Source organism: Nycticebus coucang, chromosome 7 (genome assembly GCF_027406575.1).
Source record: "Nycticebus coucang isolate mNycCou1 chromosome 7, mNycCou1.pri, whole genome shotgun sequence".
Taxonomy (NCBI): domain Eukaryota; kingdom Metazoa; phylum Chordata; class Mammalia; order Primates; family Lorisidae; genus Nycticebus; species Nycticebus coucang.
Window position 1 is genome coordinate 107438668 of NC_069786.1, and position 23600 is coordinate 107462267.

A 23600-nucleotide genomic window follows, 5' to 3' on the forward strand; every position below is an offset into this window, starting at 1 on the left:
GTGAGACTCTGTCTCAATTAAAAAAAAATGAACAACAATAGTATTAGAATACTGAATAACAATATTGTTAATTGAATTGTTCTCTATTTTCTTTTCTCATTGATAGGCGGTTCTTCCCTTCCTGTAATAAACTATGTAGTCTACTTCATCGATCTATTTTCCTAAATATAAGCAAAAATAGAATCTGTGCTATTATAGATTTTTGTCATGTTTCCATATGTGGTTGGGCTAGATTTTTCTCAATACTTTTCCAGAAATTTCTTTGATATCTTCCCTGTTGAAGTCTTCCCAGTGGGCCTTAGAGTTATTTTACTAAGTTAAGCAATTCTATTAAAACTTTAAGTAACATTGCATGAAACATATATACTAATAGGAAGAACTGATACCCTTATTAGTCAACCATGCAGGAATGCTGTTTCTCAGTATTTGTTTAATTTCTCTATTATATTTATCAAAATATTACATAATTTTTCATTCAATATATGTTACCTTTCTTGGTAAAATTGTTCCTTTGTATTTTCTACTTGTGTGTGTGTGTGCACATGATTTGTGGAAAGAGAATATTAAAAATTAAGGATTTACTTTCATTCTTTAAAATTTTATTTCATTAGAATGCAAAAATAATAAGTATAAAGGATGTAAAAGGAATATAAAGTACAAGAATTGTAAATGTGACATACCAGATGATGGAGATATGATACAGTCGCCTACAAATTTATTTTCAGCAAGATCTCCTTTTATTTCAGTCTTTTTTAAAAATGTTCCAAAGTGAAAATGAAGAGGTACATCTGGAAAGATAAAGGAATAAGAGTGTTCTCAGTGAACATTACTCTTCACGGACTATAATATTAAGATTGCTCTCGTTCTATAAATAGTATATTTGCTTAGAAAAATAAGCAAAAATTAGCAAAATGCTCTTTCCGAGTATGTTTGGAGCAGTATTTTGAAAATTAGTTATTAGGTGTGCTTAGTAAATAAATAAATTAAAAAGTTAACAGACGAACAACTCCAAGAGCTTTCTAAAACAGTACATATGATATACAGTGATTATAAACACTAATCCATACACAGATGAATGGAAACAAATGTACCTGAGACTTCTTTAAAAAAACCAGCCAAACCTGGCTGATTCTAAATCCATTCCACCTCATCCCCACAAACTTTGCATTTGAAATAATGAGGTTTCAAAAAAATATGTAATTACTTAGATTAATTACTTGGTAGGAAACAGCTTTATAATTCAAATCTAACCTTTTATGAAAACAAGTTTCACGTGAAATTCCCTTAGTTTATTAATATTACGTATCACAAATCTACTTTTACAAAAAACAAAAACTTTCTGACAAACTAGCTCTCTTTCTTTAGAGGCTTAGAAAAAGAACTTCAATTTACCAAGCTTATAATCTATATTCTCACAACCAAAGAGAAGACAAGGAACAAAGAAGATGTGCTTCACAGTGATTACAATCAACAATGTAAAAACAGGATCATCTTTAAGAACATTTATTAATAGAGAAATCTAAACTTTTCCCTAAGAAACAAATATTTTAAAGAGTAGTTTTCCTAAAAGTAGTTTTCCTCCCCTGAGTTCAAGAAGGTAGCTACTTTTAGGAAAACTACTTATGAGTACACTAAATCAGGATAGATCAAGGAAGTCTGGATTTTAAAGAAAAGATGCCTTGGTCTGGGGCTGGGGCCCACGTCTATAATCCTAGCACTCTTGGAGGCCAAGGCGGGAGGATCCCTTATGTTCAAGAGTTTGAGAGCAGCCTGAGCAAAAGCCAAGACCCTGTCTGGTAAGAACAGAAAAATTAGCCAGGCATTGTGGCCAGTACCTGTACTTCCATCTACTAGAGAGGCTGAGGAGGCAGGAAGATCACTTGAACTCAGGAGTTTGAGGTTTCTATAAGCTAGGCTGAGGTCATGGCACTCTAGCCCAGAACAATAAAGTGAGACTCTGTCTCAGAAAATAAAAAAAAAGATGTCTCTCTCCCTCAAATGATCTATTTTAATGGCAGGTCCATATTCAAGTGTTGAAAAACATGCAAAAAGAAATAAACCAGTTCATGGAGTTTGTCCCCAGGGACAGAGGAAGGATGGATTTGAATCCTAGCACTATAATATCACACAAAAACTACAAAGTGAAAGTGAGAATATAAAGTAAATATTCTCCCTTAAAATGCTACTTAAAAGATTTCAGGATTCTGACATTATCCAATGACCTAAACATATGTTTTTTTTTCTCCAAAGAAATATTACTTGCATTTATAAGGAAATTTTCAAATATTCTACTACTGTTCTTTGTAAATTGTGGGAGAATATGATGTAACAAGACAATGTCCTTGTTCCAGTTACACACGTGTCCCTTTTTTTGTACTCACACCGCAACCTGTGCACTTTATATCAAAATATTTTATAGCACTTTACTGTACTAAATTAGCGTACATTTCCATTGTCTTTAACTAGAATGCAAGTGCTTTGTGGGATTTATTTGTATTTGTACTTCTAGTACCTATTTAGTACTTTGTATATAGTAGGTATTGAGATTTTTATTAACTGCATGGAAGAAGGAATGAATAACCCTAACCACTAGGTAAATAAGCTAATTTTATTTATTAAAGGGAGCATATGAATCTTAGGTTAAAGGGCATTTAAACCAGCTTTCAGAGTTATGTCATCAGATAAATATATTTGCCAATAATAAAACAGGCAGTAAAGTATGGTTAGGAGTTTGGTTGTGGAGAATGACTACCTAAGATTAAATCCTGGGTCATCATTTATTAGCTGAGTAATCCTGAATAACATCTCTAAGCTTAATTTTCTTATAGGTAGATGAAGAATATACAAGTATCCTGGAATTGTGAAAATTAAACAATAAAAGTAATGTGCTTAGGATATACAGGGTCCGGTGTATGCTAAGACTAAATGTTAGCTGCATTATTATTGTTGTATTATTATTCCTATTTTTAAGGTTTTCTCAAAGATGGAATAATACAGTTCCTATTAGAAATTTTATTTTAAGGTCAGATGTACATCCCTATAATCCTAGCACTCGGAGGCCTTTGTGCTCAGGAGTTCAAGGCCAGCCTGAGGAAGAGCTAGACCCCATCTCTACTTAAAAAAAAAAAAAAAAAGCCCACTGTTATAGCAGGTGCTCGTAGTCTCAGCTACTTGGAAGGCTGAGGCAAGAGGATCACTTGAGTACAAGAGTTTGAAGTTGCTGTGAGCTATGACCCCAGGTATATTTCTACCATAAATAATTTACTTTAGTTCCAATATAAATAAGACTAAAAAGATAAAAAAAAAAATCTAGAACTGGCAAATTAAAGCCATCTTAGGGTCGTGGAGATGTATATGCTTCATTTATTCAGTTATAGATTACAGATATTCTCTCCTGAGGTTCTGTAAGTTGACTATACTTATAGATGGACAGTTTTCTTCACTCTGGGAAAAATTCAATGCAGACTATAAATGGAGGAATGTTTGGCAAAGCAAACTCCATGCAAATCAGAGCATGAGAAAAAGAATGCTAAATTACTATTACTGAGAAACATCTCAGCATAGCCATGTCACCAATAAAATACTCAAAATTAAACAGAGAAGATGAAAAACTAGTTATTTCTCAAAGTAAATCAAATTGGCTTAGAAGAGATTAAAGAATCAACTTAGAACATTAACTCTGCATATGACTAAATTAATTCTTCATGGGAACTATTTAGTTCTAATTTCTAGTGACAAAGTTATAACATTGTTTTAGATTCTCAGTATTTATAAGATTAGATATCGATTTAGAAAAAATCCAAAGTTACTTAGAAATTGTTATGCAGGCTCGGTGCCTGTAGCTCAACCAGGTAGGGCGCCAGCCACAAACACCAGCCCAGGCCTGCCAAACAACAGTGACAACTACGACCAAAAAGGTGTGGCAGGCACCTGTGTTCCTGGCTGCTTGGGAGGCTGAGGCAAAGAGAAGGAATTTGAGGTTGCTGTCAGCTCCCATCACAGCACTCTACAGAGGGCAACAAAGTGAGACACTGTCTCAAAAAAAAAAAAAAAAAAGAAATTGTTATGCAGAGGCTTACCTGATGGCAATGATAGAACAGAATGGAAAGAGGAATCCAACTCTGATACATGTTCCCTTAATAGCTGAGAGTCTGAATTGTGTTCACAGCTACTCCAAGTTGAAGCTGATTGTAGGCAAGGCATTTTTGTAGTATTTAAAAATGTTTCTTTTGAAGGCAAAGTCTGCAAGGAAAAAAGATAATTCAGAGACTTCATACTTGCTTGAAAATGGTATGAGAGACAGTTATAATATCTGAATGACCAGAATAAAGTTTGGCTAAGTAACTTGCCTTGAAGGAAGAGCTTCAAAATAACATAGAATAGTGAGAAAAACTATTAAAGACTCGGCCGTGGATCTAGTAAGATTTGATGAGCTATTTTCTGGTTTTTCAAAATGAAAAACAATATGAAAATGGTTCTTTCTCTCATTTTAGAAAACCACGGTAAAGAGAAAAGAATCCATGAATGTGGCATATTTCTACATTTATTTAAGTCATCTTTAATTTCATTCAATAAAACTTTGTAATTTTTTCTATAAAAGTTTTACACATATTTTGTTATATTCCTAATTAAATTTAATATTTTCATTGTAAAACGGTTTTAAAAACAATTAACTTTTATATATTGAATGTATATAAACTTTGCTACAACTTTGCTATTCTTATTCTAACAATACATAGATTCTTTTAGTCTTCTATTATTTAATTATATTAGCTGCAAATAATAACAGTTTAATCTCTTTTATTCAATCCTAATACTTTTTTTTTTTTTTGTAGAGACAGAGTCTCACTTTATGGCCCTCGGTAGAGTGCCATGGCCTCACACAGCTCACAGCAACCTCCAACTCCTGGGCTTAAGCGATTCTCTTGCCTCAGCCTCCCGAGTAGCTGGGACTACAGGCGCCCGCCACAATGCCCGGCTATTTTTGGTTGCAGTTTTGGCCGGGGCCGGGTTTGAACCCGCCACCCTCGGTATATGGGGCCGGCGCCCCACCAACTGAGCCACAGGTGCCGCCCTCAATCCTAATACATTTCTTATTATTTAGGGGGTTATAACCATGCTGGATGGACTCACTAGTGCAGTAATGAATAGAAATGTGCAAAGGAGATATTCTTGTTTTGTTCCTGATTATAACAGGAATGATTTTTATTTATCAGAATGAAGAATGATGTGGATTGTTGGATTTTCTTTTTTGGTGTGTCCCAAAACTTTAAAAAGCATATTAACACTGAATTTAATCATACTCTTTTTCTGAATCTATTGAAAGTATTACTTGGCTTTTCTTCTTTAATCTGTTAACGTGGTAAACTGCATTAACTGATTTTTAAATGTCAAACTAAATATAATACTCTTTTTTTTTTTTTTTTTTTTTGGTTTTTGGCCGGGGTTGGGTTTGAACCCGCCACCTCCGGCATATGGGACCGGCGCCCTACTCACTGAGCCACAGGCGCCACCCTAAATATAATACTCTTGATGAATCTTCCTAGGAGCTTTTTAAGTTTATTAACCATTTCATAGAGCTATCAAGTAGACTTGATGACTTCCTTTAGTGTATGTTTGTTTTATATTTGATTCCTTTCTTGTTTCTTTAATATTAATCAATCAAATATTTTGTTATATTCCCCCCTCTGAAAACTTGCACATATACGTTCTATTACTTTGTTTTAGTGGTTTCCCTAGTGATTATAACGTTTATCCTCAACCTACTGGCTTCCACAGGATAATACAAATTATTCCTTTTACCATATTCCTTTTACCATTTTACTAAGACATTAAAACAATTTACTCATTTACGCTGCTCTTTGTGTTATTGTTAAGCAGTTTTATTCTACATGTATTTATAACTCCACAATATATTACGATTATTGATTTAACCATCAGCATTCATGTGTGCTGACTATATATTTATCCCTTCTCATTGCTTCTTAGCTGCTTCCTATTATTTCCTACTTCTTTCCAGGATCATATTCCTTTTCCCTTTATTATTATAGTATTGATTTTTTGTGCACAAATTATCTCAGTTTACATTTATCTGAAACATTTGTATGATATCTTTTTTTTTTTTTGTGGATATAAGGTCTTGATAGAAGGTTGCATGGGCCAGAGACCATCTTAGTTTAGCCTCCCAGGAAGATAGGATTAGCCACCAAGCCCACTTATTTTTATTTTTTTTTTTAGACACAGCGTCTCATTATGTTGCTTAGGCTGCTCTTGAACTCCTGGCCTCAAGAGATCCTCCAGTCTTGGCCTCCCAAAGTGCTAGTATTAAAGCCATTGAGTCCCCATGCCCAGCTGTGTTTCTTTCTTTCTTTCTTTCTTTTTTTTTTTCTGTGTTTCATTTTTTAAATGATATTTTGGTGGATGTAAATTCTGAGTTGGCTTTGTTTTTTTTCCAGTACTTTCAAGATACTTTCTCTTTTTTTTTGTAGAGACAGAGTCTCACTTTATTGCCCTCGGTAGAGTGCCATGGCCTCACACAGCTCACAGCAACCTCCAACTCCTGGGCTTAAGCAATTCTCTTGCCTCAGCCTCCCGAGTAGCTGGGACTACAGGCGCCCGCCACAACGCCCGGCTATCAAGATACTTTCAGTCACCTGGCCTCCATTGTTTTTCTTTTCTTTTTTTTTTTTTGTAGAGACAGAATCTCACTTTATTGCCCTCGGTAGAGTGCCATGGCCTCACACAGCTCACAGCAACCTCCAACTCCTGGGCTTAAGCAATTCTCTTGCCTCAGCCTCCCGAGTAGCTGGGACTACAGGTGCCCGCCACAGCACCCGGCTATTTTTTTGTTGCAGTTTGGCCGGGGCTGGGTTTGAACCCGCCACCCCAGCATATGGGGCCGGCGCCCTACTCACTGAGCCACAGGCGCCGCCCCTCCATTGTTTTTCTTGAGTCGTTAGTTATAGGTCTTATTGTTGTCCTCATTTAAGGAAATGTATTATTTTTCCTCTGGCTTCTTTTACTATTTTTTGTGTCTTAACTTTTTAGTAGGCTTACCATAAAATGCTGTCTTAGTCTGTTTGGACTACTATAAAAAATACTGTAAACTGGATGGCTTATAAATAACAGAAATTTATTTCATTCAATTCTGGAGGCGGAAAAGCCCTAGATCAAAGTGCTGGCAGATTTGGTGTCTGTAAAGAGTCTACTCTCTCATGCCATAGATGGTATCCCCTCACTGTACTCTCAGATAGCAGAAGTAGGATGAGAGCTCTCAGGGGTCCTTTTTATAACAGCACTAATTCCATTCATGAGGGCTCACCTTTATGACCAAGTAACCTCCACAGGCCCTGCTTCCAAATACCATCACAATGGGGTATATGTTTTCACCCAGGAACTTTTAGGTGGACACATTCTGTCTACAGCATTCTATCCCAGACCCCCTAAGTTCCACTAGACCTGAAGGTTCCAGAATAATCCTCTTTGTTTAATATTCTCCCTTTTGGACCCATTGGAGCTGTGATCCTATCTCCAAAGCTATCATGGGTTAGGGTCTTGAGCCTCTGGCTCTTATAAATGGTGATTCTGCTTTTACCATTTTTGCCAACTGGGGTCTTGCCTGTGGCTCTCCCAGGCTGGAATGTGCACTAATAGCTTTTCTAGGCAAAGCCCAAACTCCCTGTGTCCCAGTGGAGACTCTGCTATGTTGATGTCACCAAAATTTGCCCCCAGTGTCTTCTACAGGGCTAGCCAACATAGACTGTGTTATACCAGAATGCCCTGCAGCCATAGCTGGACGCATGATAGTAGGGACCAGAGACCATAATGTGAGATGCCATTGGGCAGGGTGCATGCTGAGATCCCAGAGGCTCAGGCGGCCCCAAATTTGAAACTGCTTCACCCTAGGACCTTTATACTCTTGAGCCTTTGATGGAAAGGCAACTCTAATAATCTCTAAATTGCCTTCCAGGTTATTCTTCCATTAACTTGATGTACAGCAGTGAGCTTTTCTTGGGATGGTGGATCCATACTGATCTCAGGTATCAAAAGGGCCCTTGGCCGTACCCTTAGTTTTCATCTAGAACAGGCTTTCTCATTCTTTACAATATAAATAGCCTAAGAATTTCCCAAATCTTTAGGCTCTGCTTCATTTTTGATTAACAACTCCATCTTTAAGTAATTTCTCTCTTTTGGCACTTTACCATAAATAGTCAGAAGGAACCAGGCCAGTCCTCCAACACTTTGCTTAAAGATATTCTCAACCAAATATCCAATTTCATTCTTGCAAGTTCTACCTTCCATAAAAGACTAGAACATGAGCACAACTTAGCCAAGCTTCTTGCCACTTTATAACAAGGATCACTTTTCCTCCAGTTTTTAGTAGGATGTTCCTCATTTCCATTTGCAATTGCCTGAGAATAGCCTTAAATGTCTACCAGTGTTCTGTTCAGGATTATTTAGGTGTTCTCTAGGAAGACTGAGGCTTGTCTTTCTGAGTACTCATCATGTTTATCCTGGTATCTCCAATGCTTAGGCATTGCATGACACATGCTAGGTATTTTGGAAGACTACAAATTTAGCATACGTAGGTTTTGCATACATAGATGGGACTTGTCAACTGACAGGCTTAACTTAATGAAATTTACATCCCTCAAGTCTTGTTCATATTAAGCAGATTCTAACTAACCTTGTACTGAGGCTGTGTGAAAGAAAGGCATGGGAGCATGCTAAGAACTGTAGCCATTTAAATGCAATGCATATAATGCTTTTATTACGTAACTTCATGTTTACTTAAAAGCCTGAAGGAAATAAAATGCTACAATTTCTTTTGTTATTGGTAAAATACCATTTCAATTATAACAGCTTATATAGTCCTTCTAAATTTCTCCTGATCAGGTAATGCTGATCAATAAAAAAATCTCTAGCAGAAACAAAACAGCAAGAAAAAAATACAAGAGAATTATTTTATGATTCAAAATGAGGAAAAAATTTTGAACTCCAACTCAAAATCTATGTCATAGTAAAATGATTGATAAATTCAACCACATGAAAATAAGAAAAAATCTTATACATGGGAAAAAAACATTAAGCAAAGTCAAAACACAAAATGAACTGGGAAAGAAAAGCAAGTCATAATGAAGGACTGATTTCCTTTAAAATGTATGTATATATTATAAAAATATGATTTTCTTGACCTGGTGCAGTGGCTCACACCTGTAATCCTAGCACTCTGGGAAGCCGAGGGAGGAAGATCCCCTGAGCTCAGGAATTCAAGACAAGCCCGAGCAAGAGTAAGACCTGTCTCTACTAAAAATAAAAAAAAATTAGCTGGGCGGCGCCTGTGGTTCAAAGGGGTAGGGCGCCAGTCCCATATGCCAGAGGTGGCAGGTTCAAGCCCAGCCCTGGCCGAAAACCACACACAAAAAAAAATTAGCTGGATGTTGTGGTACCAGGCGTTATGGTAGCACCTGTAGTCCCAGTAACATGGGAGGCTGAGGCCAGAAGATTGCTTCAATCCAGGAGTTTGAGGTTGCTGTGAGCTAGCCTGATACAAGGGCACTCTAGCCTGTATATAGTCTGTATATATATATGTATGTCTGTGTATGTATGTATATGTGTGTATACATATATATGTAATTTTCTCAATATATATGAAGAACTCTAAACCAATAAGAAACATAACAAATCAACAGAAAAATGGACAAAGTATATGTCAGTTCACAGAAAGATAATAAAAATGGCTCTTAAACATATGCAAAGATGGGCAATCCAAAGATGTAGAGAAATACTTACTCTTATGTATTGCTGGTAGGAGTGTAATTTGATTCAATTCCCCACTGAGGGAAATTTGGAACAAAAATTATAAATGTACATACTCTTTGTCTTACCAGTTCCACTTCTGGGACTCTTCCAATAGATATATTCACAAACGTGTGACCTGAACTTCCTCAACATATGTAGGAAAACCCCACAGTTTACGTCACACTCAACAATGGAAGACTGAAAACTTTTCTCGGAAGATCTGGACGACCTTACCTTCTTTACCTTCACTACTGATACCCAACATTATCCTGGAAGTTCTAGTCAGAGCAATTAGGCAAGAAAAAAATTAAATGGCATCCAAATTAGAAAGAAATAAAACTCCCTATTTGTAAATGACATACTCTGAGATAAAAGAAAATCCCAAAGAACCTACAAAAAACTATTACAGCTATTAAATCAGAAAAACTGTAGAATGCAAGATTAATACACAAAAATAAATTGTGTTTCTATACATCAGCAATAAACAATCTGAAAAGAAAATTAAGAAAACAATTGCATTTACAAATGTCCTTTTTCAAACTTAAGGACATAACATTGCTCTTTTTTCTCTATGGTCATTTATGGAAAGATTTATTTTCAGCAGAACACACTGCTCCTCTGCATAATTTGGATTTTATTTTTAAAGAAGAAGGCAGGCAAAGTGTGGTGGGTCATGCTATAATCCTAACATTCTGGGTGGCTGAGGAGGGAGAATCCCTTGAGCTCAGGAATTTGAGACCAGCCTGAGCAAAGTGAGACCCCATCTCTACTAAAAATAGAAAAATTAGCCAGGCATGCTGATATGTGCCTATAGTCCCAGCCTCAGGAGGCTGAGTCAGGATAATCATTGGAGCACAGGAGTTTGAGGTTGATGTGAACTAGGCTGAGGCCATGGCATTCTAGCTTGGGTGACAGAGGGAGAGAGGGAGGGAAGTAGGAAGGAAAACTTACTGCACAAGCAAGGAGCTGGGAGGTAAATACAAAACCCTGACTAAGAACTATATTGAGTGGGCAATAAAGTTGAAAAATAACTACCCCTAAGATTTATCAGCAATAGTGAGGATGTAACTGGCAGAGCACAATAGCATCACAGCAATAAATCACAGCATGATACCAAAAGTTAAAGATTTTCTGTAAAAGAATAGAATACTATTAAAAGATTTGTATATCTATTTTTTTCTGAAGATAATCTGTTGTTGAAAGCCAAACTACAATTCACATGGTGAATAATAAAGCAACTGCATTTTGAGGCATTTCTCAAAAAAATTTATAAAAGTGAACAAAGCTACTAAAATATTTAATATTTTAACATACATTATTTTGGATATTACTAAGAAGTTTGCAAACTAGTACTGGCTCAATTTCCCTAAGATTTTCAAGAAACTAAATATATATTACTCCCATTTGCTAAGCACCTCCCAAATTGTACATGCAAGTGATCTCTAAATAATAAAGCAACATATTCATTTATCTATTTATATATTATCTTCTAGGAAATATGGAAAGTGAATTAGTCATTCAAACATGTCAACGCTGATGTAATGACACCTTAATATAGGAAATAATATACCACGTTTGCTACCAGTCTTTCCCTCATTGTGTTAAGCATTCTAACTAATCAAAGCATTCCCTTCCCCAAGCCCAGTCAAAATATTTTTCAAAAAGAGCTTTAGACAGCCAATAGCCACTATCAATCAATTGAAATAAGCAAGAGGGAAAAAAAGAAAGAAACAAAGATAATAAGCAAGAGAGATTGAGAATATTTGCCATTCTTTCCTTGGTGCCTTACAAGAATTAATAAACCACAATGAAGAACGGGCCATAGAAAAAACACATACACATGTAACTGAGGAGCACTTAAGTTAAAAACATGTAATTTAGGGTTTGTGCTCTGAAGAGATATAAATTGTTTCATTCATTCACCTCACAATGGAGTTTACAGAATTATGAATGAGAGGACATTAAGTTGACAGCCAGATTTGGCTGATATTCTACTTCTTCTTAATCTAAGATATGAGTTACTATTAAGACTGGGACATTTTATGAAGTAATAAACTCAGCAGTACCATTTCGACTCTTATTCCTCTTCCTCTTTGGGTGGCACATGTGGCTCAAGGAGTAGGGTGCCAGTCCCATATGCCAGAGGTGGCAGGTTCAAACCCAGCCCCGGCCAAAAACCACAAAAACAAAACAAAACAAAAAAAAAAAGAAAAGAAAACTTTTCTTTAACCACATTAAATGAGTTAAGAAGTATAGTTATTTCTTCTTCAAAATGTTTTTACATATAGGGCAGCACCTATGACTCAAAGGAATAGGGCGCCGGCCCCATGTGCTGGAGGTGACGGGTTCAAACCCAGCCCCAGCCAAAAACTGCAAAAAAAAAAATGTTTTTACATATGTCTTTTTAATTCCACTATCTTCACTCTTTATAACCTTACATCTACTGATTTGCTTCTATGATCTTTTCCCACTCAAACTATCCTGTTCAAAGGTAGCAAGTTAATCATTCAAAAATAATACTTTTATCATTTCACTCTTCTCCACCAAAATCATCACTGATTCCTCCATTTTGTCCTATCCACTAAATCATTACCATCATTAACATCTGATGAGGACTTTTATGCACTTATATGCCAGGCATGGGGCTAAGTAACTTTCAAATGTTATTTAATATAAACACAAGTCTCAGGGGAAGACTTCTTAATAATAAGGGTCACAAATTCCTTCCATCCCTTATGTATGCTCCTTTGCTGAAACTTCCTTCTAAAGGTAGGGTCTGTTTCTCCATCTCATTGAATCTGGGCCTGCCAAGTCATTTGCATTCTCCTACAAAATGCAGCAGGAATGATGTTTGAGATCTGGGGCCTAGGCTTCCAGGGGCTTGTAACTTCCTCCTTGTCACGTTGGAGCACTGTCCTGAGATGCTATGGAAGGAAGCCATTCTAGCTCATGGAACATAAGAGGCTGCAAGGAGAACTAAGTTGCCCTAGCCAACAGCCAGATGAGTGAGGCCAGCTTCTTCTGGCACGGATGACGCTCCAGCTGAATGTAGCCATGTGAATGTAACCCTATTTTTATGGATGAGGAAAACAAGGCAGTGAGTATTCTGCACAATACTGCACACTATTATTAAGAAGTAGAACTGAGGGCGGTGCCTGTGGCTCAGTCGGTAAGGCGCCAGCCCCATATACCCAGGGTGGCGGGTTCAAACCAGGCCCCAGCTGAACTGCAACCAAAAAATAGCTGGGCATTGTGGCGGGCGCCTGTAGTCCCAACCACTTTGGAGGCTGAGGCAAGAGAATCGCTTAAGCCCAGGAGTTGGAGGTTGCTGTGAGCTGTGTGATGCCATGGCCCTCTACTGAGGGCAGTAAAGTGAGACTCTGTCTCTACAAAAAAAAAAAAAAGAAGTAGAACTGAGATTTCAATCCAGTGTGTCTTCCGGAATCCATGCATAAAACCACTAAGCTGTTCTGCTTCCCTATCAAAAATGACTCATAGACTCTTTATAAGTTAGTACCTTCCACATTTATCTACAAATACATAAAGCATTATTTTCTCACAGGAATAATGTTACACATGCTACAAATGTATCTCTCCAACTTAACCCATAAAGGTCTTCAGGGTAACAGAATTGTTGCAGCAAGGTACAGAAACCCTCAACCAAGATACTTTCCACTGTCCATAGCAGATGCTCCAGTAGGTGCAAATGAAGTAGGCGTGGCTGCAAGAGGAGGAGTTGACGTCCCAGTAGGATAAGAATACTCCTTACTTGAGTCACCTCAAGTCACCCCTTTTCCTCATTTAATCAGATGCCTCCTATACTATGGAATCAACATGTTTTCTCCTTCAGTATCATTACTTATAACCTCAATTTAAGTTTTTCTTCTCTTTTTTTTTTTTTTTTAATTTGGCCGGGGCTGGGTTTGAACCCGCCACCTCCGGCATATGGGACCGGCGCCCTACCCGCTGAGCCACAGGCACCGCCCAAGTTTTTCTTCTCAATTTTTTTATTATTCGGTTGAAAAAATATCCTGCATTCTCTTAAGCAAAGTTTACAAACTTAATCATTTCACTTTTTAAAAAGGAAATGAAAACCGTAAACTAAAATTTTATTATATATTATACCTTCTGTCAGAAATGCTTCTACATATATATGGCTCATCTCTTAATTTCTTCACATTTTTTTCCTCAAATAATCACTTTTTTTTTTTTTTGAGACAGAGTCTCACTCTGTTGCTCCAGGCTAGAATGCCATGGTGTCATAGTTCACAATAACCTCAAACTCCTGGGCTCAAGCCATCCTCTAGCATCAGCCTCTCTGATAGCTGGGACTACAGACATGAGCCACTATGCCTGGCTCATTTTCTTTTTTCTATCTTTATTAGAGACAGAATCTTACTCTTGCTCAGGCTAGTTTTGAACTCCAGTTCAAGCAATCCACCCACCTCAGCCTCTCAAAGTGCTAGGATTACAGGTATGAGCTACCATGACCAGCCAATTTTACTTCAATTGTTATAATTACTACAGTTGTTTTCATAAATATATAAAAAATGACTTATGGATTACATGCTAAAATTTATAAATAATGAAAAAATTCTGTTCAAAATAGTTTCTCACACAGCTTTCCATAATCCTAATGTGACTATTTTATATTTAATTCACTACTTATGCAAGACCAGCTTCTCAAAATGCAAATAGCCTTCAGAGTAACAGTATCATTTGTAAATGATTTACATGAGATTAGCAGGTTATGTAGGTTAGTTATATTTGTATAAAAGAGGAAAATAAAAAAATAAGTTGGAGAACTTTAAGAATACCATGGGTAAACAGGAAGGTTACATAAGAATACTACCCTATTTCCCCGAAAATAAGACATCCTCCGAAAATAAGACCTACCTAGAGGAAAGATAAGACGTCCCCTGAAAATAAGACCTAGCGCATCTTTGTGAGCACACCTTAAAATAAGACACTGTCTTATTTTCAGGGAAACAGGGTAGGTATCAGAAGGTCAGGAAACACCATGAGTGGGATTATAAAAGATAAGTAAGGTCCTATAAATACAGTTTTATTTATTTAAAAATTCTGAGGTCAGGCGGTGCCTGTGGCTCAAAGGGGTAGAGCGCTGGCCCCATATGCCGGAGGTGGCGGGTTCAAGCCCAGCCCCGGCCAAAAACTGCAAAAAAAATTCTGAAGTCATGGAGCTGATACTTATAGCCATTTACAACTTATGCTCTGGACTATAAGTATTAACAAGGATAAAGTAATCATCACCCCCACAGCCCCCAATAGGAAGGAAGATAGTTGGGACCATGAGCAAATAATACTTTGGGCCTTTCCCACCATCAACCCTCCATCTTTATCAATTTCATATAAAATAACTTCTGATCTAATTGATTGACTATATTTACTAATTAATTCTTGCTAAAACATGTATGTTTCATGACTAAAGTTTTATAATAAAATAGTCCCACTACCCTAATACAAAAATAAAATTAGTTACTATTAGTGTCCTATATAAATTATTTATATATCTAATCACTCACAACCTATTTGTATAGAAAACTACATAGGGAATTCTAATCTTGGATGTAAGAAGCCTTTGTCCTTTCCCACTGGGATAAAAACTTTCCTTGCCAGGAGTTAGTATGGCTTTTCATTTACCTAAGGCTAAGATGCCAACAATGTAGGGTCTAATGTTACATGGTAATTGGGTATACAGAGTACGAAGAAGAAGCCTATAATTAGAAAAACATTTTACTTAATTGCAAATAAAACTTTAAAGAATGCTATTAGCCACATTTACACTTTAACATTTATACCAGGATATTATTCTGATGAACATTTTTGCATCTATCTGTGCCTGGGAATGCATTTTCTGGATCTAAATATACGTCTATAGTCTGGTTGGATTAATATTATCTCCAAAGATTTTAAAAAGATTCTTCAAGAGTCAATTAAAGTCTCCCAGTAACAAATAAGTAGACTTAGACAAAAAATGATTGATCTAAAAGGGTAAGAGAGCACATTTTAAATAGTCTTAGAAACTTAGAAAAATATATATATGTTTGTTTTTGTTTGTTTGTTTTTGTTTCGATTGAGACAGAGTCTCACTTTGTCACCCACGGTAGAGCGCCAGGGCGTCATAGCTCATAGTAACCTCAAACCTCTGGGCTCATGTGATTCTCTTTCCTCAACCTCCCTAGTAGCTAGGACTACAGGCACCTGTCACAATGGCCGGCTATTTTTTTGTTTGTTTCTTTAGCAGGCCCAGGCTAGGTTTGAATCCACCAGCCCTGAAGCATATGGCTGGCCCCCTAACCACTGAGCTATGGGCACCCACCAAAACTATGTAGAGTTTTTTTTTTTTTTTTTTTGTAGAGACAGAGTTTCACTTTATTGCCCTCGGTAGAGTGCCGTGGCATCACACAGCTCACAACAACCTCCAACTCCTGGGCTTAGGCGATTCTCCTGCCTCAGCCTCCCGAGTAGCTGGGACTACAGGCACCTGCCACAATGCCCGGCTAAAAACTATGTAGAGTTTTAACAATTGTTGATATGAGCTAACATTCATAGAAATAAATAGTTTGAAACAACTCATAAAATACTTAAATCAGATGTTTAACTCAGGCTTGCGAAAGAAGTAGTGTTAAGACTCAGTATAGACACGAGAGAACTACCAAATTTGTATTTACATTCATTTAAGTAGGGCTAAATGTGTTCATCTTTTCCGTTCACTTTGTGCTTCAGCTTCCCCCAAGAAAGGTGGTACGAATATTAAGTAAGAAATACATGTAAAGCATTTAGAAGTAAAAATAGTACCTGGAACATAAGAATTGTTTAATCAATATTAGCTATTATTATTTGACATTCTCAAAGATTAGTGTTTTTACCATACTAATTTATATTTTTAAAGTCCTAATAAAGGGATCATAACCTCTGAAAATAATCATTTTAATAATTATTCCAATTTTTATACCTTTATTTTATTCATCTTATTGCTCTGGCAGAACAATTAGTGTGACAGTTGCCTACAAAAATGTGGATGGAGGATAGAAAGAGTATATAATGAACTCGTAGAGGTAGCTAAGATTTCTAGGCAGAATGCACAAAATATGAAATGGTTCCATTTAATTGCCTATGACAAAGAATGGAGAAAGTAGGATAAGCTTAAAAAGAAGCTGTTAACATTTTCAAGCAGAATTTAGAGGAAATAGGTGCAGTGGCTCACGTGTGTAATCCTAGCACTCTAGGAGGCAGAAGCAAGAGGATCCCTGAAGCTCAGTAGTCTGAGACTAGCCTAAGCAAAAGCAAGACCCTATCAGTACAAAAAAATAGAAAAATTAGCCCGGTGTCGTGGCAGGTACCTGTACTTCCAGCTGCTTGGGAGGCTGAGGCAAAAGGGTAACTTAAACCCAAGAGTTTGAGTTTGATATGAGCTAGGCCAATGCCATGGCACTCTAGCCTGGGCAACAGAGTGACACTTCGTCTCAAAAAAACAAAAACAATTTAGAGGAAATGGAGCCAAGACTTTCTGGGTTTAAAAATAAGACTGTTTGCCATTTCCAGTTATTATACACAGTAAAAAGTTCTCATTGTTAAAAACTAACATCAGGTGCTCGCTTCGGCAGCACATATACTAAAATTGGAACGATACAGAGAAGATTAGCATGGCCCCTGCGCAAGGATGACACGCAAATTCATGAAGCGTTCCATATTTTTCTGTGCCCCTAAAAAAAAAAAAAAAAACAAAAAACTAACATCAGTACAAAGATCAAATCCAAGGAATTGCCAATAAAACTGTGGCCTTACACTTGAGGATAAGAGTTTACGACCATCCTAGATAATACAGCAAGACTCCATCTCTAAAAACAAGTTAAAAATTAACTAGACACGGTGTCACATACCTGTAGTTACAGCTACGGGAATTAAGAAAGGAGAATCACTTGAGCCTAAGAGTTTGAGGTTACAGTGAGCTATATTCATTTCCCTGCACTCCAGCCTAGGCAAGAGAGCAAGACCCCATTGTAGAAAAACAAAACGAAAAACCCAATCTGTGGTTATAGTGTGAAGATCTCAAGGATAAGACTGTTAAAACCTCAGTAAGGTTTTAGGTTCATGTACACAAGACAGCTTCTAAGAATCTTAAAGGCATACCTCAATAATCTCTGCTAGAAAAAAGGGCTTCTAAGTATGTCAAGGGTACTGTCTCACAGCAGCTTCACACAAATCCCAAGGTGGTAAATGGTCTGTGTTAAGAGATTTTCAGGCATGACTCTTGTCCAATAAAGTTTATTTTAATGTGATACATGAAAAACTTACAAAATTAAAAAAAATTAACTTTAAGTATGGCAGAGACAGTTCAAAATGAAAAGGCCTTTGGGCCCTCAGCCTTCTACAGGGAAGAAGAAGGCTGGGAAAACACATATGCAAAACAGCTCCCTTTTGTAAAATAAAGGATGGTGATTCAGAGAATGCAGCCAAGAGTCTATAGAGAGCAGAGCCAACAGCTACAAAGAACTACTTTGTTCTGTAGGCGCGGTGGTTCACATGTGTAATCCTAGCACTCTGGGAGGCCGAGGTGGGTAGACTGCCAGAGTTCACGAGTTCAAGACCAGCCTGAGCCAGAGCAAGACCTTGTCTCTAAAAATAGCTGAGCATTGTGGTGGGCACCTGTAGTCCCAGCTATTTGGGAGGTTAAGGCAAGAGATTGCTGTGAGCTGTGACAAAACAGTACTCTACAGAGTACTGTACTCTACAGAGAGCGACAGTGAGACTTTGTCTCAAAAAAAGAAAAAGAACCACAAGAACCACTTTTAGAGGTGTAGATCTCATCTTCAAACCTGCAACATATGGCTAGTTGTATTTCAGACCTGCTCTATGCCTTCTACTTTGCATTGTCTGAGAAGTATCTATTCTGATGATCCCTATCTCACCATTGTATGTTGGGTATGTGTAGAACAAATAATTAATAACTTTAGTTCACATGTCTTTTGATCCAGAAGAACTATACTTGAAGAGCTGCACCCAAAGAACGCAAACATTAGAAGCCACCCATAAAAAAGCCTCAGTTTAGGTACCTAGGTATGATTTTAGATGAGATCCAAGACTTCATGCCTGAGCCTAATGTCCTAATGGGATGAAACAGCAGAGGTCTTAGGAGGGAGGGCTTAAGTGATTTTTTCCATATGACAGAGATGTCAGTAATTGAGAATCACAGGGTAGACTTTCTCCCAGTAGTATTGCCTTTCTATAGTCTCTCGCATATTAAATCCTACATTGAGTCACTTTAACAAATTTAATAGAAAAACACTTTGCAAGTTCTAGGACTAAGTCTCAGAAAGAACTGCCAGCTCCTATATTTGTATTTTGAGGAGCCTGGTAAGAAGCCTGACTACCCACTGAAGAAACCATGTGGAAAGACCATATGGAAAAGCCCTGAGACTACATGGAAAAGGAAGGAAGCCCAGCTATTCTAGTCCATTCACACCTCCGGACGAGTAGCCCCAGTCACCACCATCCTACAATGCTATGAGCGACCCTAGGTAACACCGGAAGAGTAACTGATCAGGTAATGCCCCAAATCAGAAATGATAATAGTACATGATTTTTTAAATTTAAAAACATCTATTTATTTATTTATGACAGAGTCTCATTAAGTTGCCCAGGCTGATCTCAAACTCTTGGGCTCCAGTGATCCTCTCATTTTAACCTCACAAGTAGCTAAGATTACAGGTGTGAACCACCATGCCCAGCTAATAGTTTTAAATCTACTGAGTTAGGGAATGGTTAGTTAGATAAGCTAGTCTGAACACTCAGCATGGGACACATGGCCATTTCTATGGTGAAGATACAAAATGTAATAAATTTTTACATATGTATAAGGGGTTGTACTATGAAACATAAGAGACATACATGGCTGGATACTTTCTGGACAACCTTCATATATACTCTGGTAACTACCACACTGATCAAGATATGAAACATTTTCAACCCAAAAACTTAGCTATGCCCTTTCCTGGACAACCCCCAACTCCAACTGAAGTAAACTCAATTCTACCAATAAGTTTTGTCTATAATTACTACAATTTTTTTTTTTCTCTTTTCTTTTACTCAGCGTATTGCCTGGGAGATGCATCTTTGTTGTTTTATAAGTAGCTGATCCTTTTCTTTTACTTTATTTTTATTTTTTATATTTTTTGAGACAGAGTCTCACTCTGTTGCCCTCAGTGGAGTGCCGTAGCATAATAGCTCAGAACAACTGCAAACTCTTGGGCTCAAGAGATCCTCTTGCCTCAGCCTCCCAAGTAGCTGGGACTATAGGCACCAACCACAACATCTAGCTAGTTTTTCTATTTTTAGTAGAGATGGGGTCTCGCTCTTGCTCAGGCTGGTTTCAAACTCCTGAGCTCAGCAAGCCACCTGCCTCAGCCTCCCAGAGTGTTAGGATTACAGGCATGAGCCATCACACCCAGCCACTAGAGTATCTTTATTATTGCTGTATGAATAAAGTGCTCCTGTTGGACATTTAGATTGCTTTGTGTTTGGGGCTTTAATGAGTAAAGATGTTATGAGCACCATGATGGTTAATTTTATGTGTCATGTTGACTGGGCTAAAGGATGTCCAGATAGCTGGTAAAACATTATTCCTGGGTATGTCTGTGATTCAGAAAAGATTAATATTTAAATCGGTAGATTGAGTAAAGAAGATCCACCCTCACCAAGGTAGGCAGACATCATCTAGTCTGATGAGAGCACAATAGAACAAAAAGGCAGAGGAAGGGCAGATTCTCCTTCCTAAGCTGGGACATCCATTTTCTCTTGCCCTCAAACGTTAGTGCTCCCAGTTCTCTGGCCTTTGGCCTCCAGGGTTTAATATCAGTTATATGATTTAGGGCTTCAACTTGAACGGAATTATATCACTGTCTTTCTTGCTGGCCGATGGCATATCATAAGACTTTTTTGACCTCCATAATCACATGAGCCAATTTCTACAATAAATCTGTTCTTAAATATCTATGTCTGTATATTCTATTGGTCTATTTCTCTGGAAAGCCTTGACTTATACAAGTATACATATGTGTTAATTACTTCTGGGTAATTTCTTAAGCATGAAATTTCTGGGTCATAAGAATTGTATTTCCTTGAGTAATGATTTTGAACACATTTTTATATGTTTATTGGACATTTGGATGTCCTCTTTTATAAAAAAATCTGTTCAAGTCTTATGCTTTTTTATTCAAAAATTTTTATTGTGATAAAATACGGGTAACATAAAATTTGCCATTTTAACCATTTTTAAGTATACAACTTTGTGTTTATGCCTATTTGTAATCAGGTAGTTTGTCTTTTTCTTCTTTTTTTTTTTTTTTTTAGGTATTTTAAAAAATATATGTGTTCAGGATATAAAAGCTTTGTTGCAAATGTCTTTACTCAGTGTGTACCCTGTTGTCTTAATGATGCCTTTGATGAAATTTAGTGCATAATTTTAACAAATCCCAAAGTAACAATCTTTTCCTTAAGATTAGTAGAAGTCAACCACCAGGCCACAGCCACAATGCCGAAACGAAAGAAGGAGAATAAGCACCACTTACTGCTGCAGCAGTAGCCCCAATTACCGGAGAAGGAAGAGACTGGAGATGAGGAGGATGGGAGCCCCGTCAGACCACCCAGCCTCTGGGCCCTCCCGCCATGGACAATGGAAAGCCTGGTGATCCCAAGTCAGGAAATCATAGAGTAGGAGAAGATATTTGGAACAAATGTAATCAATAATGAGCTCATATCTAGAATGTAAAAAGAACTCATCCAGACAAGCTATTAGGAAAATTGACAAAAGACCAGAACAGACACCTTATAAAAATGGAGATCTAAATGAACAAGAAATGTGAACAAGTACTCAACATCATTAGTCGTCAAACAAATGCAAGATAAAAACACAACACTTCAAAACTGGAACTCTTGCATGCTGCTGGTAGGATTGTAAAATGATGTAATCACTATGGAAAAAGAGTATGTTGGTTTCTCAAAAAGTTAAAAATAGAACTATGATATGACAGTCCCACTTATACCCCCCAAACTGGAAGTAGGATCTTGAAGAGGTATTTGCACATCCATGTTCATAGCAGTACTATTCACAAAGCCAAGAGGTGGAAGCAACCCAAATGCCCATTGACAGAAGAATGGATAAACAAAATGTGATGCATTCATACAGTGGAATACTATTCGGCTTTATAAAAGAAGAAAATGCTTTCGCATACTATGACATGGATGAACTTTGAGGACATGTTTATGCTACGTGCAATAGAAGACAAGTACAGTGGGCCAGGTGTAGTGGCTCATCCTATAATCCCAGAACTTTGGGAAGCTGAAGCAGAAAGAGTACTTGAGGCCAGGAATTTGAGACCAGCCTCAGCAACAGAGTGAGACATGCGTGTGCACCCAATGCCCATCTACAAAAAGTAAAAAGATTAGATAGGCACAGTGACACACTTGTAGTCCCAGCTGTTCAGAAGGCTGACAGAGGAAGATCACTTGAGCCTAGAAGTTTGAGGCTTCAGTGAGCTGTGATCACACCATTGCACTCTGACCTGGGTTACAGAACAAGACTCTGTCCCTAAAAAATAATCCTTTGAAAAGGCAAAAAAAAAAAAAGAAGTCCACGATTCTGAGGATATGAAACTATTTCTTTGTTTTCTCCTAGAAGCTTTCCTTTCACATTTAGTTTTATGATTAATTTTTCTTGAAGGGTACATTTTTGTAACTGAGTAGTTCCATCAGTTCATTTTCTGCCTGTAAATTTTTGGGGGGGCTGACAATCTTTTCACTTTGTCTCCTCTTTGCCACTTTTACTTTAAGCTGGTAGTGTTTCTGCTGGTATAAAATCTCAAAATCTTGTGGGACTCCCACATATGTCAAGAGGATTCACATTATTAGACAAGAGGGTTCTCCCAAGATTCTGTGAGTAACACTGTTTCCCTTCTGGTTTCTGCTGAAATGGTTTATTGGATCCATGAGTTATATAAACTCATATATATTATATACATATACATATATATATATATATATATATAAAATCTCCATAGCAAAAGTTTGTCCATTTGTCCATGCTCTGGGCAATCTTCAGATCATGCTATATCATTTTTATAATAGACTGAGAATTTTTTTGTTTTTGTCCATTTTACCTGTATTTATTTATTTATTTATTTATTTATTTTTATTGTTGGGGATTCGTTGAGGGTACAAGAAACCAGGTTACACTGATTGTATTTGTTAGGTAAAGTCCCTCTTACAATCATGTCTTGCCCCCAATCTAAATCTTCAAATTCTTGTTCCTTTTTACTTAACAGGTAACCTTACTTAATTTATTTCTTTTGCCTCACATTTTACTAGCAGCAGTGAGCATAAACCACATGACACATCCTGCACTTCACCTGGAAAGTTCCTTAGCTAAATGTCCAACTGCATCATTTAAAAATTCTATTTCCCACCCTATAGTATAATTCAGCCAAGTTTTCTACCATTTTATAACAAGGATCAGCTTTCCTCCAGTTTCCAATATTATTTTCCTAATTCCCTTCTGAAATCTCATCAAAGGAACCTTTAATATTCACTTTTCTGGCAACATTCTGTTCATGATGATATATTTATTCTCCAAGATGATAGTAGCTTTGTCTTCTGTTCCCACTTCCTTCTGAGCTCTCACAGGAATCTAGGCTTTTCCTATCATGCATCTTAAAATTCTTCCAGTTGTTTCCCATTTCCCAATTCCAACACCACTTCCACAATTTTAGGTATTTATTACA

General features: G+C 37.2%; 1 protein-coding gene and 1 non-coding gene across 7 annotated transcripts in view; one reads left to right on the top strand and one right to left on the bottom strand.

Moving 5' to 3' along the window:
- Positions 1–23600, bottom strand: part of KANSL1L (KAT8 regulatory NSL complex subunit 1 like) — a 154186-nt gene that overhangs the window by 18871 nt on the left and 111715 nt on the right. For all 6 annotated transcript variants that reach the window (XM_053597789.1, XM_053597790.1, XM_053597785.1 and 3 more), the window contains 2 exons: positions 4080–4242; positions 681–788 (listed from right to left, as the gene is read on the bottom strand). In XM_053597789.1, the coding sequence (XP_053453764.1) occupies positions 681–788; positions 4080–4242 (271 nt within the window). The remainder of the gene's footprint in view (positions 1–680; positions 789–4079; positions 4243–23600) is intronic.
- Positions 17414–17520, top strand: LOC128590913 (U6 spliceosomal RNA). Its single transcript, XR_008381375.1, has one exon. It is a non-coding gene; the product is annotated as a U6 spliceosomal RNA (small nuclear RNA).